This window comes from Hylobates moloch, unplaced genomic scaffold (assembly GCF_009828535.3).
Source record: "Hylobates moloch isolate HMO894 unplaced genomic scaffold, HMol_V3 SCAFFOLD_1, whole genome shotgun sequence".
NCBI classification, from domain to species: domain Eukaryota; kingdom Metazoa; phylum Chordata; class Mammalia; order Primates; family Hylobatidae; genus Hylobates; species Hylobates moloch.
The window spans coordinates 118,221,044-118,248,182 of record NW_026652276.1 but is presented as its reverse complement, the minus strand read 5'-3'; the positions used below and the strand labels follow the sequence as shown (position 1 = coordinate 118,248,182).

Sequence of the window (27,139 nt, the reverse complement as noted above, 5' to 3'; positions counted from 1 at the left end):
GAGTAAACTTCAGTTTCTAAGAAATTCACTAACTTTTCCAGAGAAGATCAAATTTCTTTGACCATCTACATTTGGATATTTTTTAATGCAAATCTATTCTCATAGAGTCTTCAAGTTATAGACATAATAAACCACTTACATTTTCTCAAGAAAAAATAATACATAATAGTATCTGCAAACTTTCTGGAGGGCTCTAGTCAGGTTTACTCACCATTTCAGAACATTTCCTATGAGTGTCAGATGAGCTATATAATTTCTAATCGCTACAATGAACCTACAAAGTGGATACTGTTTAACGGATGAGGAAAGTGAAGATAGGTTCTGCATGCTGGGCCAGAATTGAAAGCTTGGCTTTAACACCCCAATGATGTAGGCTTACCCTCAGCCTCCACCAGGCTAAGCCTCTGTGCTCATCAGAGATTCACTATTACTTGAAGCTGAAGCAGTTACCGTGTTTGCACAAAGAAATAGAAACAGCCAGCAGGGGGAGCACCAATAAAGCCAATACTCAATGCAATGTTTCTTGTAAAGCAAGATGTGCTAAGCTAAGCGCTAAGCTAAGGAAGGAAGGAATTCACAAGGAGATGGATCAGTGTTACATTTTATCACCGGATATACACAAAAGGAGTGCCTCTCACAGCCCAGACAGTGAACTAAGGGAAGGAAGAGCTGCAAAATCCCTTAAAATAGAGGACATTCAAAGCAGCGAAAGGATGATGTGACTTATGCCTCCCCCCTTTGATCCCCTCTTCTGGTAAGATTAAGCAAGCACTGGCATCAAAATGTGCAGACTAGCATCAATGGCTTGGAAGAAATATGTAAAAACAACGGCAGAGTGCTCTTAAGAAATATTACGTCACTAACATCCTTAATTGAAGACAGCATCATAGCCAACATAAATAAGTAGATATCAATAAATCTGATCAACCAATTCACCTCTGGCATTTGGACATTTTCTGTGTCTATGTAAGGAAGATCAAATAAGCCCACACAACTAAGCACAGTGCCTAGAACAGAAAGGACTGAAGCAGCAGGCATGGTCATCACTGAGAGCCATTATTAGGAGCCATTATTATTTTAAGTGCTGTACTGTCCTAGGTCTTGAAACCCAGTATATTCTTATTTATGAGTTAATATTAATCTATCATATTGAAGCCTTATTACTTTGATTCATAGGAAAAGTCACCCTTGATTTTTAAAAGTGGAAAAAATATATCCCAGAAAACATCTCATATCAATAATATAACGAACTTCCTTCTTTCACAGATTCCTAGTATTCAATCATGTAGATATACCACATCTTCATGCACCATAGCTTCATCTACCAATCCCCTCCTGATGGGCATGAACATTGCTTTCATCTCCTGTTGTTACAAATAATGCCACAATAAACAGCCTTACACATGAGTCATTTTAGATTTTGCCAGTGACTCTTCAGGGTAGATTTCTAAAAGTAGGATTTCTGTGTCAAAAACTAAATGTACGTGTAATTTGGCTAGCTACTGCCAAATTCACCACCATAAAGCTAGCACTTTGCATTTTGCTCAGCAATGCATTAAGGGCCCCACAGTTTAATGAAAAAGGTGTAGTAACAAACTTTTAGGCTTTTGCCAATCCCCTAGGTGATGAACAGTGTTCACTGTAGTTCATTTACATTTCTCATTATGAGTAAGAGTTTTATCTCTTTCCTTTATTTATTTTCATTTTCTCTTTTATGTCATTCAAGAGGGTTTTTTGTTTTCCCTAAAATCAAATTTATTAATATTTTCTCTGAGGTCGAATTTATCAACGTATTGAAAAGGATAAGGCCAGGCGCGGTGGCTCACGCTTGTAATCCTAGCACTTTGGGAGGCCGAGGCGGGCGGATCACGAGGTCAGGAGATCAAGACCACGGTGAAACCCCGTCTCTACTAAAAATAGAAAAAAATTAGCCGGGCGTGGTGGTGGGCACCTGTAGTCCCAGCTACTCCAAGAGGCTGAGGCAGGAGAATGGCGTGAACCCGGGAGGCGGAGCTTGCAGTGAGCCGAGATTGCGCCACTGCCCTCCAGCCGGGGCGACAGAGCGAGACTCCATCTCAAAAAAAAAAAAAAGAAAAGGATAATAACAGAAAACATCTTAAACCTAGAGAAAGTTACCAATACCCAAAGAAGGTAATAGAATACCAAGTAGATTTAACCCAAATACTACCATAAGGCAGTTACTAATGAAACTCCCAAAAGTCAAAGATAAAGAAAGGATCCTAAAAGCAGGAAGAGAAAAGGAACAAATAATACACAATGAAACTCCAATATGTCTGGCAGCAGACTTTTCAAGGGAAAACCTTACAGGCCGGGAGAGAGTGACATAACATATTTAAAGTGCTGAATGAAAAAATACTTTTACCCTAGAATACTATATTCGGCGAAAATATCCTTCAGACATAAAGGAGAAATAAAGACTTCCCTCAAACAAAAGCTGGGGAAATTCTCAAATCTGACCTACAAGAAATGCTAAAGGGAATACTTTAATCAGAAAAAAACAGACATTAATGAGCAATAAGTAATTACTTGAAGGTACAAAACTCACAGGTAATAGTAAGAACACAGAAAAACACAGAGTATGATAACACTGTAACTATGGTGTATAAACTACTTTTATCCTAAGTAGAAAGACTAAACAATGAATCAATCAAAAATGATAACTACAGCAACTTTTAAAGACAGAGACAGTATAATAAGATATAAATAGAAACAACAAAAAGTTAAAAAGTGGGGAGATGAAGTTAAAGCATAATTTTTATTCATTTTCTTTTTGCTTATTTGTTTATGCAGCGTTACGTTCTAAAATAGTATTTGCAAGCCTCATGGTAACTTCCAACCAAATAACATACAGTGGTTACACAAAAACAAAAAGGAAGAAATTGAATCATACCACCAGAGAAAAACACCATCACTAAAGGAAGACAGGAAGGGAGGGAGAGAGGGAGGACCAGAAAACAGATAACAAAGTAACAGGATTGAGTCCTTACTTAATCAATAACATTGAATGTAAATATACTAAACTCTCAAAAAACATAGACTGGCTGTATGAATGAAAAAACAAGACCCACTGATCTGTTGCCTACAAGAAACACACTTCACCTATAAAAATAGACCTCAACTGAAAATAAAGGGATGGAAAAAGATATTCCATGCCAATGGAAACCAAAAAAAGATCAGGAGTAGCTATACTTAGACAAAATAGATTTCAAGACCAAAAGAGTAAGAAGAGATGAAGAAAGTCATTATGTAATGATAAAGGGGTTAATTCAGCAAGAGCATATAACAATTTTAAATATACATGCACCAAACACTGAAGCATCCAGATATATAAAGCAAATATTATTAGAGCTAAAGAGAGAGACAGGACCCAATAAAATAATATCTGGAGATTTCAACACCCCAATTTCAGCACTGGACAGATCTTCCAAATGAAAAGCAACAAAGAAACATCAGACTTAATCTACAGTATAGATCAAATGGATCTAATAGATATGTACAGAATATTTCATCTAATGGCTGCAGAATACACATTCTTTTCCTCAGTACATGGATCATTCTCAAAGACAGACCATATGTGAGGTCACAAAACAAGTCTTAAAACCTTTTTAAAAACTGAAATAATATCAAGCATCTTCTCTGACCACAATGGAATAAAACTACATATCAGTAATAAGAGGAATTTTTGAAACTATACAAATAATGAGAATTAAACAATATGCTCCTGAATTACCACTGGGTCAAGGAAGAAATTAAGAAGGAAATTAAAAACCTTCTTGAAACAAATAATAATGAAAACACAACATACCAAAACCTATGGGATACAGCAAAAGGAGTACTAAGAGGGAAGTTTATAGTCATATGTGCCTATGTCAAAAAAGAGGAAAAACTTCAAACAAACAATCTAACTATGCATCTTAAAGAACTAGAAAAGCAAGAGCAAACCAAACCCAAAATTAGTAGGAAAAAGAAATAATAATCAGAGCAGAAATAAATGAAATTAAAATGAAGGCAATAATACAAAAGATCAATGAAACAAAACGTTGAGTTTTTAAAAGTTAAACAAAATTGACAAACCTTTAGCCAGATGAAGAAAAAAAGAGAGAAGAGACATTACAACTAATACCACAGAAATTCAAAGGATCATTGGTGGCTACTATGAGCAACAATATGCCAATAACTTGAAAAATCTAGAAGAAATGGACAAATTCCTAGACACATACAGTGTACCAAGGTTGAACCAGGGAGAAATCTAAAACTAAAACAAATTAATAACAAGTAACAATATCGAAGCCATAATAAAAAGTCTCTCAGTAAAGAAAAGCCTGAGGCCTGATGTCTTCACTGCTAAATTCTACCAAACATTTAAACAAGAACTAACACCAACCCTACTCAAACTATTCCAAAAAACAGGGGAGGAGGGAATACTTCCAAACTCATTCTATGAGGCCAGTATTACCCTGATACCAAAACCAGACAATGACACATCAACAAAAGAAAACTACAGGCCAATATCTCTGCTGAATATAAAATCCTCAACAAAATACTTGCAAACTGAATTCAACAATACATTAGAAAGATCATTCATTGTGGACAAGAGACATTTATCCCTGGGGATGCAAGGATAGTTCAACATATGCAAATCAATCAGTGTGATACATCACATCAACAGAATGAAGGATAAAAACCATATGATCATTTCAATCGATATTGAAAAGCATTTGGTAACATTCAACATCCCTTCATGATAAAAATTCTCAAAAAACTGGGGATAGAAGGAACATATCTTAACATAATAAAAGCCATATACAATAGACCCACAGCTAGCATCTTACTGAATGGAGAAAAACTAAAAGCCTTTCCCCTAAGATCTGGAACATTTGACAAGGATGCCCACTTTCACCACTATGTAATTCAACATAGTACTGGAAGTCCTGGCTAGACAACCAGACAAGAGAAAGATATAAAAGGCATTCAAATTGGAAAGGAAGAAGTCAAATTATCCTTGTTTGCAGATGATAGGATCTTACATTTGGAAAAACCTAAAGTTTCACAAAAAACCTATTAGAACTAATAAATTCAGCAATGTTGCTGGATACGAAATCAACCTACAAAATCAGTAGCATTTCTATATGCCAACAGTGAACAATTTGAAAAAGAAATTTAAAAGTAATCCCATTTACAGTAGTCACAAATAATATTAAATACTTAGGAATTAACTAAAGAAGTGAAAGAGCTCTATAATTTAAACTATAAAATACTGATGAAAGAAATTAAAGATATCAAAAAAATTGAAAAATATTCCATGCTTATGTACTGCTAAAATTTCCATACTACCGTAAGCATTCTACAAATTCAATGCAATGTCTATCGAAATACCAATGACATTCTTCACAGAAACAGAAAAAAAAAAATCTTAAAATTTATATGGAACTATAAAAGAGCCAGAATAGTCAAAGCTATCCTAAGCAAAGATAACAAAACTGAAGGAATCACATTACCTGACTTCAAATTATACTACAGAATTATTATAACCAAAACAGCATGGGACTGGCATAAAAACAGACACACACACCAACAGAATAGAGAACTCAGAAACAAATCCACATACTTACAGTGAAGTCATTTTCAACAAAGGTGCCAAGAACATACACTGGGGATAACAGCGTCTCTTTAATAAATGGTGCTAGGAAAACTGGATATTCATATGCAGAAGAATAAAACTAGACTCCTACCTCTTGCCATATACAAAAATCAAATCAAAATTGATTTAAGACTTAAATATAAGACCTGAAGCTATGAAACTACAACAAAAAAATTGGGGAAAATCTCCAGGATATTGGTCTGGGCAAAAATTTCTTGAGCAGTATCCCACAAGTATAGGCAACCAAAGCAAATATGAACAAGTGGGATCACAACAAGTTTAAAAGCTTCTACACAGCAAAGGAAACAACCCACAAAATGAAGAGACAACCCAGATAATAGGAGAAAACACTTGCAAACTACTCATCTGACAAGGGATTAATAACCAGAATGTACAAGGAGCTCAAACAACTCCATACAAAAAAGTCTAATAATCCTATCAAAAAAATGGGCAAAAGGCCGGGCGCAGTGGCTTATGCCTGTAATCCCAGCACTTTGGGCGTGCTGGTACATGCCGGTAGTCCCAGCTACTTGAGAGGCTGAGGCAGGAGAATCGCTTGAATCCGGAAGGTGGAGGCTGCAGTGAGCCGAGATCGCACCACTGCACTCCAGCCTGGTGACAGAGCGAGACTCCGTTTCAAAAAAAAAAAAATGGGCAAAAGATTTAAATAGACATTTCTCAAAAGAAGACATACAAATGGCAAACAGGCATATGAAAAGATGGTCAACATCACTGATCATCAGAGAAATGCAAATCAAAATTACAATGAGATATCCTTTCACCTCAGTTAAAATGGCTTATATCCGAAAGACAGGCAAAAACAAATGCTGGTGAGGATGTGGAGAAAAGGGAATGCTCATACACTGTTGGTGAGAATGTAAATTGGCATAACTATTATGGAGAACAGTTTGGTGGTTCCTCAAAAACCTAAAATAGAGCTAGCATATGATCCAGCAATCCCACTACTGGGTACATACCCAAAAAGAAAGGAAATCAGTATATTGAAGCGATATCTGCACTCCCATGTTTGTTGCAGCACTGTTCACAATAGCTAAGACCTAAGTGACCATCAGCAGATGAATGGATAAAGAAAATATGGTACATATTGTAAACCAAAAATGAAATTCTAAGGCTCCCTAACCATCTGAATGGATCCCTCTTCTCAGCCAAGGGGATTCCAGAGTTAACTTAAAAATCTAGTTCAGGCCATGACAGAAGAGGGGGTTGGACATGCCTCATTACACCCTCCAGCATTAACATCAACTCAGACCTTAAGTCTGTTAGGAAACATTTACAATGTATTCTCTCTGAAGCCTGCTACCTGGAGGCTTCATCTGCATAAAACCTTGGTCTCCACGACCCCTTATTTTAATCCAGACATTCCTTTCTACTGATAATAATGCTTTCAACAGATTGCCAATCAGAATATGTTTAAATCTACCTATGACCTGGAAGTCCCCCAACACCCTGGTTCGAGTTGTTCTGCCCTTCAAGATTGAACCAATGTGAATCTTATGTGTACTGACTGATGTATTATGTCCCCCCAAAATCTATAAAAGCAAGCTGTACCCCAACCTCCTCAGGCACATGTCGTCAGGACCTCCTGAGGCTGTGTCATGAGTGCATCCTTAACCTTAGCAAAATAAACTTTCTAAATTGACTGAGACTTGTTTCAGTTACTTTTGGGTTTAGAATATACACAATGGAATGCTAGTCAACTATGAAAAAGAATGAGATCTTGTCATTTGCAACAACAGGAGTGGAACTAGAGATATCTTGTTAAGTGAAATAAGGCAGACACAGAAAGACAAATACCACATGTTCTCACTTACTTGTGAAATCTGAAAGTCAAAGTGACTGAACTCATGGACAGAGAGTAGAAGGATGGCACAGGTAGTGGGGAACTCACTGGCGGGGTGGGGATGGTTAATGGGTACAAAAACGTATATAAAGAATGAATAAGGCCTACTATTTAATAGCACGACAGGGTGTCTATAGTCAATAATTACTTACTTGTACATTTTTAAATAACTAAGAGTGTAACTGAATTGTTTGTAACACAAAATACAAATGCTTGAGGGGATGGATACTCCATTGTCCATGATGTGATTATTTCACATGGCACGGAGGCATCAAAGTATCTCATGTACCCCATAAATATATATATCTACTCTATACCCACAATTAAAAATGGATTAAAAAAACAAATTTATCAATGTTTTCCATTATCACATTTGGATTTTTAGTCATAATTAGAAAAACATTACCTACTCTCATTGTATAGATGAATTCACTTACATCTTCTGCTAGTATTTATATGGTTTCCATTTGCACACTTAGATTTCTGATTCATTCGATATTTTTTCCTACTGTATACAATGAAAACATGTACAATTTTCTTTTTTCCTTACGGCTATTCGATGATCACAACTCTACTTATCAGTTTATTTCCCCCCACGAATTTGATGTGTTGACCCTATTGTATACCATGCTTCGATATACAATTGGCTGTACATGTTCTATTCTGCTTCATTGAGCTAGTGTAATTGTAATTATAATTACTGTAATTATAAAGGTGCTAAAACCTATTTTTAAAACTGGTAAGGCTTACCCATCCCTCATGCTTTTCGGGGTTTTCCTTATTCTTGCTTATTTTTCCAAGAAAACTTTATAATTAACTTAGCTCTGAAACAAAACCTGACACTGTGATATATATACATATCTATATAGATAGACAGATATATATAATCACATACATATACATATCACATATATATCACACATATAATATAATGAAATATTATTTAGCCTTAAAAAAGAAAACAATCCTGTCATTTGTGTCAAAGTGGATGAAACTGGAGGACATTACGTTAAGTGAAATTATCCAGACATAGAAAGAAAAATATTCCATGCTTCCACATGTGGAATCTAAAAAGTTGATCTCACAGAAGTAGAGAGAAGCTGGAGAGCGGAGAAGAAGGACGGGGAGAGGTTGGTCAACAGGTACAATGTTACAGTTAGACAAGAGGAATACTCTCTGGTGTTCTATCATACAGTTGTGTGACTACAGTTAATAATAATGTATTACACATTTCAAAACAGCTAGAAGAAAGGGTTCTGAATGTTCTTACCACAAGGAAATAATTAATGTTTGAGGTAATGGATTTGCTACTTATCCTGATGATGACTACACAATGTGAACACGTATCAAAACCATCATACTTTACCCCATAAATATGTACAATGATTATGAATCAAAAATAAAATCAAATTTAAGAAAACTTTTTAAAGAGCCATTGCCACACTCTCTTTCCTCTAAAAGAGTGCCTATGAGCAAAAGAGCATTAAGTATAATTGTCATTTGATGAGTCTTAATAAGGCATTTTTTTCTTATACCTGCCAGAAGTCAATATCCAGTGTGAATGAATAACAAATCACTTTGCAAGTCAGATGGCTTCCAAATTTTAGCTATTGACAAATTTGAAAGATAATCTAATTAGGTATCATTCAAGGATCATAAAAGGATCATTCAAGATAATTTTTGAGGACAGGTCTCTATGTGGTTTTTGGCATGTTAGATCCTGAGAACTTCAGGAATTAAAAGGCACTGCTATAAGAGAACTTTTCATCCTTATATACTATCTATGTAAAGTGTTTCCTGGGGGCTTACTTCAATAAAAATGAAGAGTCACATAATTAATGTTGAACCTTTTCTTATCAGAAATCATGTTCAAACACAATGGATACATGAAATTTTTTTAATTGTCTTTCATCTTATTAATGTCTTTTCAAGAAAAATTTACTTTCCATGTTTAACAATTATATGTCAATAGTTGTAATATATTTATACTGTTTTATTTTGTAATTTTTATGAGAACTCATCCCAGAAAAATATTTTTCTATTTACAGTTTCATGATCACATCAAATAAAAAATATAACTTAGCTATTTTAATTTTATAACATATTTTACTTAAAGTCCTTATTAAAGACTTTCAAGCATAAAATATGAATTGAATAGAATAAAATTTTACATGGGGACTGACCTGGAAATGTGAAATCAAGAAAATATAAACTTTATTACTGATACAGAAGAGTCTTTCCATGTAATTTTTAATAGGTGATAGTAAACATCCAACTTCTACTAGATACATTTAAAATGTCAATATTTATAAGATGTCATGAATTACATTCTCTTGAGTATTTAAAACTATGAAGAAACTTTATAGATGCCAACTGTGCAATGTGAGGGCAAAGGTAATTTTCAGAAATCCTTTCAAAGGCTCCGTGAACAGAGTGTAGGCTCAAAGTTTAGCAGCTGAGAGCTATCGGGTTGGAAAACAGGACCGAGTAGCTCCAAAACCACCAGGCTACTCCTTATGATGCATGATGGTAGTTTTGGGAAGCATGAATTCAATTACCCTAATGAAGGCTTCTCCTGATTATGCTGACTGGCAAATAGAAAAGTAGAAACTAAAATATTCCACGTATTCCAAAAGTAGCATGGGCAACTAAAAAAGAATCAATAGGCAGCTTTCGACTCTATCTAGACTACAAAAAACAAACCACCAAACTAAACCAGTCTGTGATTTCACTATCTGGAAGGTCGTGCAAAGCAAGAAGTTCCAAGCAATTAGCGGAAGCACCTGCTGGGGCATTAGTACTCACGTTCAAACCCCTTCCTGCGGCAGCCCTGGAGGTGTCCTCATCGCTGTCTGCACCTGACAGCACGAGCTGCTCAGCCTGGAACACAAGCACCAGGCCACGTCATCTCCAGGTGAAAGTTCAGACAGAAAACATAGTCCTTAGTGATCATTAAGGCAAAAATGCCAGTGTGGCCACAGGCAGCAAACCCTTCACTTAATAGGTGTAATCTTTGCCACTTCTGCCAGTTTATGAACAGACCTGAACCTAAGTGCTCCCTGATTTGGAAATCACAATTCTGAAATCCACACTCACAGGAATGAGTTTTCTTTCTTTCTTTTTTTTTTTTTTTTTTTTTTTGACAGTGTCTCACTGTGTCACCCAGGCTGGAGTGCAGTGGCATGATCTCAGTTCACTGCAACCTCCATCTCCCAGGTTTGAGTGATTCTCCTGCCTCAGCCTCCCACGTAGCTGGGATTACAAGCGTGTATCACCACACCCAGCTAATTTTTGTATTTTTAGTAGAGACAGGGTTTCACCATGTTGGCCAGGCTGGTCTCAAACTCCTGACCTCGGGTGATCTGCCCACCTTGGCCTCCAAAAATGCTGGGATTACAGGCGTGAGCCACCTCACCCAGCAAAAATATGCAATTTTAAAACAGTAGTGGGCCTGAAGTGATGGAGTTAGGTCAGCAAGCAAATTAATTAGGTTTTGAGGACTTCAAAGTTTTTTGTTTTTTGGTTTTTTTGAGCAGAGTCTCACTCTGTTGCCCAGGTTGGAGTGCAGTGGTGCTATCTTGGCTCACTGCAACCTCCACCTCCCAGGTTCAAGCAATTCTCCTGCCTCAGCCTCCCAAGTAGCTGGGACTACAGGCGCACGCCACCATGCCAGGATAATTTTTTTGTATTTTAGTAGAGGCAGGGTTTCACCTTGTTGCCCAGGCTGTTTCAAACCCCTGAGCTCAGGCAATCTGCCCACCTCGGCCTCCCAAAGTGCTAGGATTACAGGTGTGGGCCACTGCTCCTGGCCCGAGGACTTCAAAGTTTTAATCACTGCCCAGCTAATTCATTGGGTGTAGACAGAAAAATTTCAGCAAATATCTCACTCCATATGATCCAGAAAAGAAAAATGGTAATATTTCTTTCTATTGCACCAAAATCATCTGGTGCAACTGGAAAATTCAATTTCTAGACCCCAATCTGGCCTCCCAAATGAGAATATTTGGGTACATGACCCAAGAATCCAATGTTTAAATTAGGTCTCAAGGTGAGTCTTAGGTACATTTGAGAACTGCTGTGTTAGGAGAATAAATAATGTCAAGATCATATAAAACTATAATGCTTTTAAAACTTTAAAACACAAAAGCTTTAAAACAAAAAAGTTATTTGCTATCATTTATTTTAGCCAGTATCATATCCCTTTAAGTATATTTCCTATTGATATTTTATACACACATTCACACACATACAACACATACACATATACACACATACCTATAATTTTTCCTTTAAGTTGATATAGTAAAGAGTCACCTTAAGTTTTAAATGCCTCAATAATTCTCCATTCTTAGCGTCTGTTCACTAAGACCTCTGCAGACTGTCTGACATCACAGGATTTTACAAATTATTTTAAAAAATTATTTGTTTCCAATCCTTTTTCTTGATAAAGAAACTGATACCACACTATACAATGTAAACCAGTGATTAACAGCAAGGACTTTGGAAAGACAGGCTTGGGTTTGAATTCTGGTGTTTATGAATTCTGGCATTTACCCGCACTATGCTCGGCTTGGAGTTGCTCAGCCTAAGTTTCTTCCCTGTAAAATGGAGCTGATAATGCCTCCCTCACCAGGTTTCTAGACAAACTAAATGAGGTTGCATTTAGCACAGTACTTCAAACAATAAAAATCAAGAGAAACAAGAAGCTAAAATTTAACACAAAACAGTAACAAATTATCCAATAAAGATAAGACTGAAGAAGGGATGTCTAGAGCAAAATACAGTAAAATAAATGAGAAGGAAAGTGATAAATGAAAGATAAGGTATAGAGAAATGAAAAATATTTCTAGCAAGTTCAGGACAGCAAGAAAGAAAACAGGCTTTGTATCTGAGGAATACGAGCCCCTTTAATGATCAGACTCAGAGAGGCAGTGAAATGCACAGCAGTCATGTCTCACTCCACCCTTGAACCAAATGGTGACTTCTTGAGGCCACCTGCTATGTGGGCTCCAGTCTAACTGATGCCATGGAGCCATAAAATGCCACACACTGGACACCATAATTCCTATCCTATAGCTCAACAAGGGATAACCAATCACTAATGAATGTCATCTCTGTAAAACAGTGACAATTCCTGTGGAACAACTTTGTATCAGCCCACTCCTTGTCCCCCTTTGCCTTTAAAAACCTTCTTATAACCAGGGCTGAATCTCTCCAAGGCAACCTGAAAGTGTGTCCCACAGACAGTCAGGCTCACCTTTTGCCCAATAAACTCTCTATATTAATCTTGCCTCAGTTTCTTTTTTTAGGCCGACATATCTGGTCTAAGTCGGCAGGATTCAGAGTGATCCTCACACCAGCACCCAGCGTTTTCTCTCAGACCCAGCTCTTGGTACCAGCAACATATTGAGTCCCCAGCTCCAGAGGATCCCGGGGTGCAAAGGGTGAGACCTCCTGAATCCGGACCGCTCTATGATTTTCACCTGGGCTGCCCTTTCCACTGCTTTCTTTCTGGAATGGAGGCTCTATCTTTGCCTTGTAGGCAAGTGATTCAGGCATCAGTGATTAAAGAGGAAAACTACCTTTTCCACCTTGGAGCAGGTAGGTCCAGGTATTGGCAGTTTGGCACTGGTGATATCACTTTACATAGCATGCTTTTAAAACTGCAGCTGCTTTCTACTGTTTATAATTTGGACTTTAAAAAATTTGTGACCAATTCCTATTAGTTTTATACCAAAAGGTGCATGCAAGTGAGTTCTCTCACCCCCAAATTAAGAGATTTGAGATTTTAGAGACCGCTCCTTAAACCCCCAGAAAAACTCTTTAAATGCCTAAACTGCCTGTAGACCTTTCTCAGTCCCTTGGAGATGTAAATCTTACCATCTCTTGGAAATGTTAACATGCACTGTATTAGCTAAGCAGCATTCCAGCTGAGAACAGGTTTGAGACATAGTGAATGTTCTTGGGACATACCACAACATTTATTTCCTCAGTGGATATCTTTTGCTCAGGAAAGAAACATTTATAAGAAATTAATTTGAATTATTTGTCTTGGATACTCATTTATAATCCTATCTACTGAAGGAAACCAAAATATTCCTCTCCTAAGTACGGGGGATTGGTAGCTGAAGAAGGTTAACATCCAGGGAGACACTGCCCCTTCCCCTTGCTTGCCTGATGGCAGAAGGGCAATTTAGAAAGACAAAGGTTTTCCTGCCTGCCATTCTCACCTAAAGATAGGCTCCATTATAAGACTTGCTTATGGGCTCAGAGACAGCAGTGCCAGGGAATCTAGGTGCAGTCTTTATTCATCCCATAAATTTATCTTCCCACGTTTTCCTGCCTTTTGGCACTACCCCCACAGGCAGCTTTTGTTTTCCTGTCTTTCCCACTGTCTCTTTAAATCCTCAGTCTGGACCTTGTATATAGACGGTCAGCTGAGAAGCTGAGACCCTAGGGAATATGCTAGACAGGACAGATGGGGCTTGTACCCCATTTGCAGCTAGCAAAACCTTCCTTCTTTTGAAGTTTTTCTGGTGGCTCTGGGTCTTGTGAGGACTGTGTTGCACCTCTTTGGAGATACTTGGCAAGTCTGTGGTTAAATCATAACCTTGGTTAAGGCGTGTTAGTTTTGGTGAGTCACTTGGAAAGGTACCTTTGGTTTAAAAGAGGAAAAAATTAAAAAATACAAAGGGATATTGGCTGATTTGCCCTAGCTAAAGTCTGATAAGAGACTGAAAAGATTTAGGAGCTCTCTAGTCAAAAGGTAACTTAATGAATAACTGATATTTGGGATATATATGTATACACACACAGACACACACACACACACATATATATATATATATATATATATGCATGCATATTTTTTGAGTCCTCTGTTCTCTCTATGAAAGTTTCTCAGTTGATTGAATCTCTTTCTTCTTAAACCCCTGCTAACCAAATATACTCCCTTGGTCTGCTTCCTTTTTGAGGACATGATTTTTGCCAAAGATCATGTAAAATTCATTGGTATTTACAAAAGCTTAAATTCTCTTTCTGCTTTGAAATGTAAATTTGCTACCTTGTTAAATTTTGTGAGGGCTTTAGGCATATGAGACAGATTAACTTGTTCCATTTACAAAGGCACAGTTTGAATCCAAATGTCCTTTTCAACTAGTGAATTTCACCTGACTCATGGCTAAAATCTTAAAATGAAAGCTATGAAATCTTTATTTTTGTCTACGTTTGTATGTATACATGTGTACACGTCTGTGTTTGTATATTGTCTACATGGTACCAAACTGACTTATAAGTAAATCAGTTCTCATAAATTTAGTAAATAAGCCCAAATGCTTTTCAAGTTCATGTGACTTTACTAATCTTTGGTAAATGAGGCTAGTTTTAAAATTGTTGGTAAAATAAAATAGAAATATTTTCAGAATTTAATTTAGAGATTTTTGCCTGGGTCCACTAGTCAAATAGGTTTAGGCTATTTCTGGTAGGTGTTTGAGGTCATAAAACTGTTGCTTCTGTGATATTGTTGATACCTGTTTGATTCTGGGGTATGGACAAGTGGCCACGGGAAGGCCTGGGGACACGTGGATGTCTGCAGCACCTAGGCCAAGAGCTGTGGGGCAGAGCTACGCTACATGTCTTCCCTGGCTCACCTGTGCCTCCTGAAAATGCTGAGAGGGGTTGGTTCTCCAGGCATTGCTTTCATAACTCTGTCCTTTTTTCTGGGCTCTGTATCAAGGTACATAATTAAAAATGCTTACTTCTTAAGACTTTTCACAAATATTTGGGATACTAAGAGTTAACACTGAAATTAATATATGTAATTAAATCTACTAGATAAGAGAGAAACAATTTGTATCCAAAGAGCACAAGAAAAGTAAAATGCATTTTTGGTTTTAAAAAAGGATATAGACAGGTGCAGTGTCTCACGCCTGTAATCCCAGCACTCTGGGAGGCTGAGGTGGGCAGATCACCTGAGGTCAGGAGTTCGAGACCAGCCTGGCTGACATGTGAAACCCCATCTCTACTAAAAATACAAAAATTAGCCAGGCATGGTAGCAGGCGCCTGTGATCCCAGCTACTTGAGAGGCTGAGGCAGGAGAATCACTTGAACTCAGGAGGCAGAGGTTGCAGTGAGCTGAGATCATGCTACTGCACTCTAGTCTGGGTGACAGAGAGGACTCTGTCTCAAAAAAAAAAAAAAAATAAATAAATAAATAAAAATTTAAAAGGTTATAAGAAAGACATGAAAATACGGTTTTTGTTGGCTGGGCACGGTGGCTCATGCCTGTAATCCCAGCACTTTGAGAGGCCGAGGTGGGTGGATCACATGAGAGTCAGGAGTTTGAGACCAGCCTGGCCAAGATGGTGAAACCCGGTCTCTACTAAAAATACAAAAACTAGCCGGGCATGGTGGTTCGTGCCTGTAATCTCAGCTACTGGGGAGGCTGGGGCAGGAGAATCACTTGAACCTGGGAGGTGGAGGTTGCAGTGAGCCAAGGATCATGCCATTGCATTCCAGGCTGGGCAACAAGAGCAAAACACACTCTCTTACACTCTCTCTCTCTCTCTCTCTCTCTCTATATATATATATATATGTGTGTGTGTGTGTGTGTGTGTGTGTGGTTATATGTGGTTTTTGTTAAAGGAACAACAATTTTGCATGGCTTAAAGGTTATTTAAAAGCTGTTTTAAATTAATGAAATACAAAAATGATAGATAAAACTAAATGGGTATAGGAAGTTAGAAAAAAATGAAAAATATTGTAAAAGGTTATAAAAGATTTATAGAAACTTATCTGTGCGGTCAAAGCTGAATGAGGTTGGATGGATTTGTTTATAAGGTTTTATTAAAATTAGGTTTATTAGTAATAATAAAGGTAAAACTTGGTTTTCTCTTTTGAACAGGGTTTTCATATAGTATTGATAAGAAATAATAAAAGGTTTCATTTACCTTTTGAGTAAGCTGCAATAAAAAAAGAAGAGAGAGGAAGACACACTCGCCGTGTCTTTATTAGGTCTGAAAACTGAGTCTCTTTTTTTTTTTTTTTTTGAGACAGTCTCGCTCTGTTGCCCAGGCTGGATATGATCTTGGCTCACTGCAACCTCCACCTCCTGGGTTCAAGCTAGTCTCCTGCCTCAGTTTCCCGAGTAGCTGGGATTACAGGTGCCTGCCACCATGCCCGGCTAATTTTTGTATTTTTAGTAGAGACGGGGTTTCTCCATGCTGGTCAGGCTGGTCTCCAACTCCCGACCTCAGGCGATCCACCCACCTCGGCCTCCCAAAGTGCTGGGATTACAGGCGTGATCTACTGTGCCCGGCCAAGTCTCCTCTTAATCAGAGTAAATGTTTTTGCTTTTTGAAATCTTTGAAAAAAATCACTTTGACTAAATGAATATTATTTTACTGTGATCTCATTTTGAAATCAAGTGTTTCAAGCCTTTGACATTTGACAAACTTCCTAAAATGAAACTTCAAATTCTAATTGAGTCTTTCTCACATTGAACTAACTTTTGGAGATTAGGGCTCCTGGAAATCGAAAGAGGGACCCTGGAACTCCAAGAGAGGCATATTAGGCATATTTGGTATGTGAAAATCATACTGGAAGCATTGTTAAGTAAGAGATGGTGTGGTGTTTAACTTTCTTTTTTGTTTGTTTGGATGGTTTTTTTGGAGACAGAGTCTTGCTCTTTCACCCAGGCTGGAGTGCAGTGGCACAATCTTGGCTCGCTGCCACCTTCGCCTCCCAGGTTCAAGCAATTTTTATATTTTAGTAGAGATGGGGTTTCACCATGTTGGCCAGGCTGGTCTCAAACTCCTGACCTCAGGTGATCCACCTGCCTCGGCCTCCCAAAGTGCTGGGAATACAGGTGTGAGCCACCGCGCCCAGCCAAGAGATGGTGCTTAACTTTCTTCAGGTTATTTTTATATGAATATGCTATTAATATGCATTCTATAATTGTAAAGATACCGAAAAATTTGATGTGTCTTGACATAAACAGTAAATTGCTTTATTCTGATGCTTTTTCCTAAAAGTTCTTTGTAAATGCCAAAGCATTGTATCTTCAAGGAACCTTATGGAGAAGATCACAACAAGCACTCTGATTACAAGTTTCTGATAATTCTGGAGATCATGCCACTGAACAAGGCAAAAAGAAAAAACCCAGTAATCTAATTTAAAACCTGATGAGTTCATAAAGATCACTAACCCAACTTCAAGCAGAATAAAAGTTAAGTACAAGCCACCGAAGTGACAGAGCACTGAAATAATTTTTGTGACTTCTTTTTGTTTGAAACACAGTAGGTTCTTTTCATGTTTTGTTTTCTAGCATCAAGAAAACTTTTCTTTTTGAGCTATTTATAGCTTACAGCAATTGAGTAAAGTATACTATGGTGGGCAAACTGAGACATTTATCTTTCATTCTACCTGATTTCTCCAAAATTCAGAAACTATTTGTATTTTCATTTTATGGCAATATACTTACTTGCATAAGTTCAACAAGGATCTGTTTTCTTTTGTAACAGGACACATTGAAAGCACTGGTTATTTTACCAAGGCTTAGACTGGAATGACAGATTTTCAGATATGACCAGACTGGTCTGAAGGGCTGAGGTTGACTTTATAGCCAGTGGACTTAGAAAATGGCTGGCCTGGTTCCTTGTCAACATGGTTCCCTTACAAGGTTGCTGACCTTGTGGTAAGTAAAAGCATGTCACTTTCTGATAGGCCCAGTAATCTCAAGATATTTTGAGATCTCAAGAAGAAAGAAATTCACTGAATTCATACAGGTATTACTGGCACAGTTAGATGGTAAATCCTTAACTTGGCTTCCTAGCCACAAGAGGCTTTTAAAAATCTAATCTGAGATTCCTTATCAAAAAGTTCCAGCAAAGCCAACTAAAATGAGTCAGTATGGCCACTCTTCTTGCTGCATCTTATGCAGATAATCATGTCAAGTATAATAAGTGTAAAACTAATTTTACAAATAAACTGGTTCTACTATGATTTATCTTTGGTAAAACTGGAGGAACTGGAAAAATTATTTTTCAATACCCCATCTGTTATTCAGTTCTAGCAGACTATTGTTTTTGTGATATTATTATTTGCCTACAATTTGGACTGAATCCTGAATTGCCTCCTGGCTACAAGTCTCTAAAAAAGAAGCAGGATTTAATGTTCTGCCTGACGTTTTTAGTTGTTCCCTAATGGAATTCAGGTTTGTTTGATCTAGCATATAAATTATCTTTCTGACTATAATCCAATCCTGTGTGCATTACGCTTCTACTGTTCAGATTATTAATGCTATATATCTCTTGTGGTTTTATTTCTTCTGAGAAAACTAAAATGGTATTCCAAAGACTAGAGATGATTCAACAACAACAGCAGCTAATACATTTCTGACGTGACTGAGGTTTCATTCTTGCCACTCTGTAATGCCATCCTAATTTGGCTTTGGGGTTCCCTTAAAATTCCTCACTAAAACATCTTTTCTTTCCTCCCTAACATGGGACAGGGCTATCTGAGAATCACTCTTCCCAGTGACAAGGGACCCCTTGACACTCAGCCTTTAATCATCAATGCTTTCAAGAAGAAATACTTTGTATCAAAAGAGGGAAATGAAGAAATAAATACTTTTTATCCACAAAATGTGAGCTCCTTTTAATTATCAGGCCCAGGGAGGCACTGAAATGCAGCGGTGGTCATCTCCCAAACCCGCTTGAGCTAAATAATTAGCTCCTAAAGCCAATTGCTACTTGAGCTCTAACACTGAGTGAATTTTTTGCCAAGTAGCTACAAAATGCCATACACTGGATGCCATAACTCATCTGCCGCAGTTCAGGAGTGTACAGTCAATCACCAATCAGCGTTATTTCTGTAAACTAGTGAGAATCCTTGTCAAACAACTTTGTGTCGGCCACACCTTCTTCCTTTTTGCCCTAAAAAACCTTCTTGTAACTACGGCTGAATGGAGCATTCCCCAAGGCAAACGAAGTGTGTCCCAGGCTACAGTCCTTAACCTTGGCCCAGACAAACTATCTATATTAATTTTTAGTCAGTTTCTTTCTTTAGGCTGACAATGGTGAAAAACGGAAAGTCCCTTGCAATCAATCCACAGACAGGACTGGATCACTGACTGTGCCTTCACTGCTGTGTCGACAATGGTGAAAAACAGAAAGTCCCTTGCAATCCACACAGGGGACTGGATCACTGACTGTGCCTTCACTGCTGTGTCGACAATAGTGAAAAACAGAAAGTCCCTTGCAATCCACAGACAGGACTGGATCACTGACTGCGCCTTCACTGCTGTCGACAATGGTGAAAAACAGAAAGTCCCTTGCAATCCACAGATGGGACTGGATCACTGACTGCGCCTTCACTGCTGTGTTGCCAGATGTGGTGTCTCCCCACACCCTGAACTATCAGAAGCGGAGTCAGTCTCCACATCTCCAGCTTTTTAGGTGACCTTATTTTGCTAAAAACTAAAGTCTTTCTAGATTTTTTACTTGGTTTTTCTAGCCATTTCATCTTTTACAAGGAAGAAGACACAAAGAGAACAACTACTTGAGGTCTAAGGGTGAGGAATGAGGAATGGTGGGTGGATTTTACTGTGAACTGGTGTCCTCAGGATCAAGGAGGACAAGGGTGAACACAGTCCCAGCCAACTTATCTCAAAAATGTCAGCAAAAAAAACCAACAAAACAACATTCATAGAGTGAGCAAAAATTCAAATACAAAATTCTGATTCTCTCTTTTTTTTTTTGAGATGGAGTCTCTGTCGCCTAGGCTGGAGTGCGCTGGCACGTTCTCATCTCACTGCAACCTCTGCCTCCCGGATTCAAGCGATTCTCCTGCCTCAGCCTCTCAAGTAGCTCCGGTTACAGGTACCTGCCACCACGCCTGGCTACTTTTTGTATTTTTAGCAGAGACGGGGTTTCACTGCATTGGCCAGGCTGGTCTCGAACTCCTGACCTCAGGTGACCTGCCCACCTCAGCCTCCCAAAGTGATGGGATTACAGTTGTGAGCCACCGTGCCCGGCCACAAATTTCTAATTCTGTAATTTCAAGTAATTCTGACAGGAAAGGGAGCTAGGAGAGGAGGAGGGAGAGTAGGGGGGAAGAGAGGGGGAAAGGAAGGGATAGTTGGCGAGTGGGGAGGGGATAGAAAATGTCAGGGAGCCAAAGGTCTTACATAGACATGCATGGAGTACAGATTTTTCAAAGGACATGCAGAAACATGGGGAAAAGCACAACAATCTCTTAAGTATAAGAGAATCACAAAACCATTACCGAAGCTTCAGCAGAGGTGAAGAAAAAATAATCTGAGGTTTGTGAAAAACTCTTAAAGACAGGAAGTCTCTGCCTGGAGAGCTCCACTGGACCTTCTGTTCTCATCTGGCTCTCACTCTCCTCCTCCCTTCTCAAACACCACAGGGCTACAGGGACATGCTGGCTCTGCACGCAGACACATCTGTGTCTACGCCTGGACACTAAGAAGGTTACTTTATTTCTCTGAGCTCTGGTATCCATATCAGCAAACCTGGGTGAACCACAATTCTAACAGCAGAGGCTGCACCACAGGCCACTGACGGGCAGGAAATCAGGTGTCCAGCCTTGGGCTACATGCACCTATCTGCACCATGGCACTGAGAAGGTCTGCACACACACTTGAGTCCCCAGTCTTCACATCTCTTGTGGAAATATACAGATGGAGCACACTTCCAAACTGAGCTAGTGGAATTAAAACCTAACATTCACTGGAACAGTTTTGTCTTTTTTAGTCTTATTTATTAGTAAGGATAAAATACTGGATATTAGTAAAATATACTTGTGAAGCAAATATAAATACAGATAATGAGCATTTTCTTTTCTTGGTAGTCAGAAGGCATTTATGGGTTTGACAATCTTATAATTAATTATAAAAATCTTCATTTTTATTCTGGGTACTATGACTAAATTATTCTAGAATATTGTATCCAAAATATGACTTTGAGATGTGTTTCATAAATACCAACAAAATCAATAAAATTAACTTATCACATAGTATATTCCCAGATCATATCAGGAGGACCAAAGAACATCTAAAAATTACTAGCAAGAAGACAAGTTCAATGACTGATACTCTTCTCTGCCACGAGGCATAAGCTACAGTTCACTGATAGCAATATTGGCTATTTACACTTAACTATAATATCCATTCACTCATTCCTTAATCTAAACAAGATTTACTGAGTTTCAGCCACAGGCAGAGTTCTGTGGATGTACCGGAACACCCACAGGCAGAAGGGCTCATGGCCCTGGTCATCAGGAGCCCACAGGCTTCCTGTCCCCCTAGTGAATAAACCACCATCACCCAAGATTACTCCTTTTGGAATCAAGTGTGGAAGCACAGCCCGTCATTCCAGTGCCTACTAATAAGCTCTCTTTTACCTGAAGGAATTAGTATTCTTAAACAGAATTATTTAGAAAAGTTTCAGGACAGGTTGAATGCATGTATTCCAAGAGACTATTTTTTTACATGATACAAAATCATGTGTATTTAATCCATTACCTTACTATTGCTTCTTTTATTAACTTTGAAAAATCCCAGAAATTTTTTCTTCTCTTTATCTGTCTCATCATTGCCAAGTGATGATTTCCTAAAGGTTTCTGGAAAAAAAAAAGCACTAAGTTATTTTTCAGCATCTGAAACAAGAGATTAAATACTTCACTTAAAAAAATCTTAATAAATGAATCCTCTACTCTTAAACTTTTAGTTCTTATAAGACAGGGAAAACCATCAACTATTTCTTTCAAAGCTGTCCCAGCCACCTCAAGGCCTCAGGCCCATTTGGGAAATCACTACAGGTTCTTACACAGTCTTTTAGGGATGATGGAGAATTTTCTCTGGGTGTGTTTGTGCCCCTTTGGAGAATGACAAAATAAATAAAGTTCTAGGGCACAGCTGTCCAACAGAAAGCTAAACCAGACCACACATATAATTTTACATTTTCTAGTAGCTACATTAAAAAGAACCAAGTAAAATTAATTGTAATAATTTCATTTAATCCAATACTTCTAAAATATTATCATTCTATCATGCAGTCCGTATAAAAAGTATTGATGAGGTATTTTACATTGGTTTTGGTGCTAAGTCTTCAAAATCCAGCAGGCCTTTAGGCTTACAGCACATTCAGTGTGGACTGGGCACATGCAAGAGCCACATGAGGCCTGTGGCTGCCAAATCAGCACAGCTCTAAGACTGTGACATCAGTGCAATACACCTGCTTTAAGAATTATGAGTGAGGTACAAACTTTAACTAAACGAAATAAATCAGCAGCTTGCCTGCTCATTTCCAGAAAATGGAGTAACAGCTATGGGCTCCCCAGGTGGTATTTGAAACAACTGCATCAAATCTCCCAGGAACCACCTTTCCAGATTTTCCTTCCTCTACTGCATCCAGAATGTTTTCCTTTCAAATTACATTCTCTGGGGGGCAACTGTTTTCTTCTTTTTCCTGAAGCTCTAAATCCTCAACCCCTCTTGAATTTTTCTTTATCAGGATTCTAGAGCCAGGTTGGACCCTTCCAAATTCCAGACAAGCAAACTGAAGCCCAGATGTGTCTGTCAGCTGACAAGACAGCCATGGGACGTGGTTCCCAAAGCGAGATGGAACCTCCACCATCAGCATCACTGGGAACTTATGAGAGATACGAATGCTTGGGCCCATTCCAGACCCCCAGAATAAGAAACGCTGGGTACAGGGCCCAGCACTACACAGTCAAACTAGCCCCTAAGGAGGCTTAAGCTGAGGGTCTGGAGAACACTTGGGGAGTGGTGCTGAGAGATTAAGAGCGCCCATGTGTGAGGCACACTTCAGAAAACCACTTAGCTTCTCCAAGCCTCAGCAGCTTCAACTGCAGGTTGAGGGTGAGTGCACTAAGCACGCAGGACAGCACTCACACAGCTCAGTACACTGCTCACTAGTGTCATGATTTGCTCAGGAAAGGCCTTTGTCATTACTACATTCCATTCTTCTCTGCCAGGGCATACAGATTGACAAGAGGAAGGAAAGTGGAGGTGTTCCTGGAGAATAGAAAAATGATTTTTCCCATATCACTGCCAACTGATAGCAAGAGCTCTAGACCATTGGTGGCAGTATCATGGACTGGGATTTTACAAATTCTGCCAGCAGACTATTAATGCAAACAAGGTAACCCTTAGTTAACTTCTTGATCTGCTAATATATGATTTCACATTTGAGTTAGAGAACACACACAGCAGTCAGTGCATTAATAACATAGGCGTGATCACTGATAGTGTCCACACAGCAAAGCAAAAACCCAGCACACACGCTCCTGATATCACTCTGCAGGAGCAAAGGTGCACATCCTAGCCACCAGGGCAGGGCCAGGACACTCAGTTACACGCAGGAGGCTCCAGCGGAGGCACCGAGCAGGCTCCACATCGCACAGTACCCAAACCAGAGGGCCTGCTGCAACATGGTGCAGCAGCACCAATGCATGTGTGCAAACATGCTGCAAAGTTAGTTGCAGCAAGCCCTCTATTAGGTACAGAACTATAAAGAGGAAAACAGAGCACACAGTTAAGACTGCATCTAAACTATTATATGCTTTAATATGTATGTTTATAACCAAGGATGTTTCTAGAATTGAGTGGTAGGTGACATGGACCAACGGATGCTCACGAACTGACGATTGGGTTACACTTTCAGTTCACGATGGCTTTATCCAGACGTGACCCCATCGTAAGTCCAGGAGCATACTGAATGCATAGCACTTTCACACCATGGTAAAGTTGAAAAATCGTAAGTTGAGAAATTGTCTATGTTGAAACAGATGGCATCACAGTATCCTACTGATAATCGAGAAGTAGAGCATGTTCCTGGTACACAAGCTATATTACAGTGATCACAGAAAGGACAGACTGCATTAGAAAACTGCAATGAAATCTAGCCTGTTGTTTCTCTTCTTGAATGAGGGCAGTGGCTGATCATCACCTCTAAGGACTGAGGTCGGCTCCCTAACGAACGGTCCCGGACAGCTCCAGCACCAGAACTGCCCCTCAATAGTGGGAAAGACACTTTCTCATGCAGCTACAGCCTGCAGCTGTCTGGAGGCACCAGGGGCCTGTGACTCACAGTGCTGAGCTGCGCCTAACACTGATGGTCTATTTTTAGAGGTGAGGCTTTGGTCTCAGTCACTGACTGATAGGGGCCTCGTATGAGGCCTCTGAGCCTTGGCAGACACTGAAGAAGAATTGGTTTGGGAGCAAAGTAGGAACTCAGTGTTCCCATCAGCCAAAATTTCCAGAGGCTGCCCAGCTACAAAGCAGAGCAACAATGAACAACTGATGTGTAGCCAGCCCTCGAACACACGCAAGTGAGCTCTAGAACCCATGGTGCCTATGGTATGATAAGCTGAGGGTGGCATTTATTTTGTCTGAATTTACTCTAATTTACACATAATTAAATATTAAGAAAAGTCTAGGAACTCACACTTAATCTGCAAGAAAGTTTTACTTTCTGAAGCATTACAATGATTTGAAAAATGTTAAAGATGAATTGCAGAGTGGCAGAGAAGGATGAAGGACCCTTGAAGACCAATGAGTCCAAACCACTCACTTGTCTAGAAGAGGAGACTCAGTGACCAGAACAAGGCCAGTAAGCATTAAATGGAAGGGGGGGACCAGGTCAACATCTGTAAATGTACAATGGGCATTCTACATATGTATATACATATATGTATATGTTTAAGTATATATATATATACACATATGTATCTCTATATCTGTCTATATATACATATAAACATCTCTGTATAGAAATATCTCTTTCTGTACAGAAATATCTCTATGAGAGAAACTTAAATAGATGTCGGAATAAATGCAAAATCTGGACTAATCATTTGCATACTTGTCTATGACAGAAAAGGTTAAATTTTAAAATCCATACTGTCCCAAATTCTGTAGCATGCAGGATGGCCTTCAGGGGCAGGTAAGCATGGGCAGGCACAGGTGAAAAGGAAAGGGTGCCTTTCCTGCGCACACCACTTCTGCTCTGCCCTGAATTATTGGGCAACAGAATTTGTTTTCTGTAACAGCCTCCCTCATTTCTCACCAATTAGAGCCACACAGCAAATTCTCCTAAGAAGCATTCTTATCTGAATCAACTAGGGCATCAAGAAACCAAAATCTCATGTTAGCCTGGCATGCACCTTCAGAAGGGTCCCAAGCCAAACTTCCATTCCTTGGAGTCTGGCACAAAAACATCACCTCCGTGCAGCTCTGACCCCAGAGCCATGCATAGTGCAGCCTCACAGGGGGAGTGGGAAGCCCCAGGTTCACTGTACCTTGACAGCTCAGGGAAGGCTCGGACTGAGTTTTGCTCAGACGAACTGGAAAAGGCAGGCAATGAGAGAGTGAGGTCCAGCTTTGAGATGTGTGGCAGTCCCTGACCCAGGCCTTGGCCCTCACAAGCCTCAGAGGGGGCCTGTCCTGCTGCAGCAGTGAGGTCTCTTGCTGGGTCAGCTTGCCTCTCTGGGCTGGCCCTCTCGGGGCCGCAGCTGCATAGCCTGCAAAGCACCGCAGAGGACGCAGGTGGCAGCAGAGCCCTTGGTTTTATCAAGATGTCCCCACCGGGGATTCCAGGGGAGGGCAGGCCTCTGCCTAGCAATGCCTCACCTCCTGCCAGCTGCCCTTCTGTTCTCCAGCAGTGGTAGGGCTCAGGAGTGAATGTCTGTCCCCTCCAAGTGCATACCAAGAGGAGTGAAAGCAAGGGCTCCTCCAGCAGCACCCAGCAGGCCTGCCCAGGGCGGTTGTAGGGGAGAAAGGGAGCCTTGGGGATGGCCTCTGGACAAGTTTCTTTTCTTTTCAAGTATTAGACAGTGAGCAGGAGGCAGGCATTTGGCAGGGATGGTAATCAAATGTCACAGCTGGCATGGCACAGGCATGGTCCAGACGAAACGGGTGCTGGCCACAAGGCTGGAGCAGAGCTCCCATGGTGGGGAAGCTCGTGGTGCCTTGGGGGTGGGGTGGAAAGGGCCAAAATGTCCAAAGGAGTAGAGAGGGGGACTTGGAGGTTTGGGAGCAGCTAGTTCCAACCAAGGGCAGAAGTGCTTCCAAATCTGAACGGCCAAGCTGACCGCACCAGCATGTTCTGCTCTGTCCCATATGAGGATCAGAAGAGATGCTCTGGGCCCCTGACCACATGAACACTTCAGCTCCTACATTCCCAATGACCATGGGCTATCCTGGGTCCTCTCCTTCACAGACAGGCAGGTTTTATATCACTTCTCCCAAGTGCCAGGTTCAACATCTACCTTTCAAGATACATCCAAGTGGTGGCATGTAACAGAAACACTTGTAAGCCTTTTTATTTCAGATACCTGAATGTGAAACAGTTTTCCTTTTTCTTTTTATCTTAACAAATGGAAGCTGTTTCCAAAGAGTCATGTAAACCAAATTTAAATAGCGCTGATATACTCAGTGCCACCAGGCCTTTGCAGCGATGCTGAGAGTATTTCTGTCTGTGTTTTAAAAAAGACACTGGATAAAACACAAGATGCATTATTCTCAAATGTCAGAGTACTTTTTTTGAAGAAATAAATAGTCCATGTATCT

General features: G+C 39.5%; 1 protein-coding gene across 5 annotated transcripts in view; it reads right to left on the bottom strand.

The window, feature by feature from the left end:
• The window catches only part of COBL (cordon-bleu WH2 repeat protein), a 308,687-nt gene that overhangs the window by 152,617 nt on the left and 128,931 nt on the right, over nt 1-27,139 (bottom strand). For 4 of the 5 annotated variants that reach the window (XM_032758029.2, XM_032758028.2, XM_032758030.2 and 1 more), the window contains exon 5: nt 22,070-22,167. In XM_032758029.2, the coding sequence (XP_032613920.1) occupies nt 22,070-22,167 (98 nt within the window). Of the gene's footprint in view, nt 1-10,328; nt 10,404-22,069; nt 22,168-27,139 lie in introns of all 5 variants that reach the window. The other variant, XM_032758027.2, reaches the window with a different exon arrangement.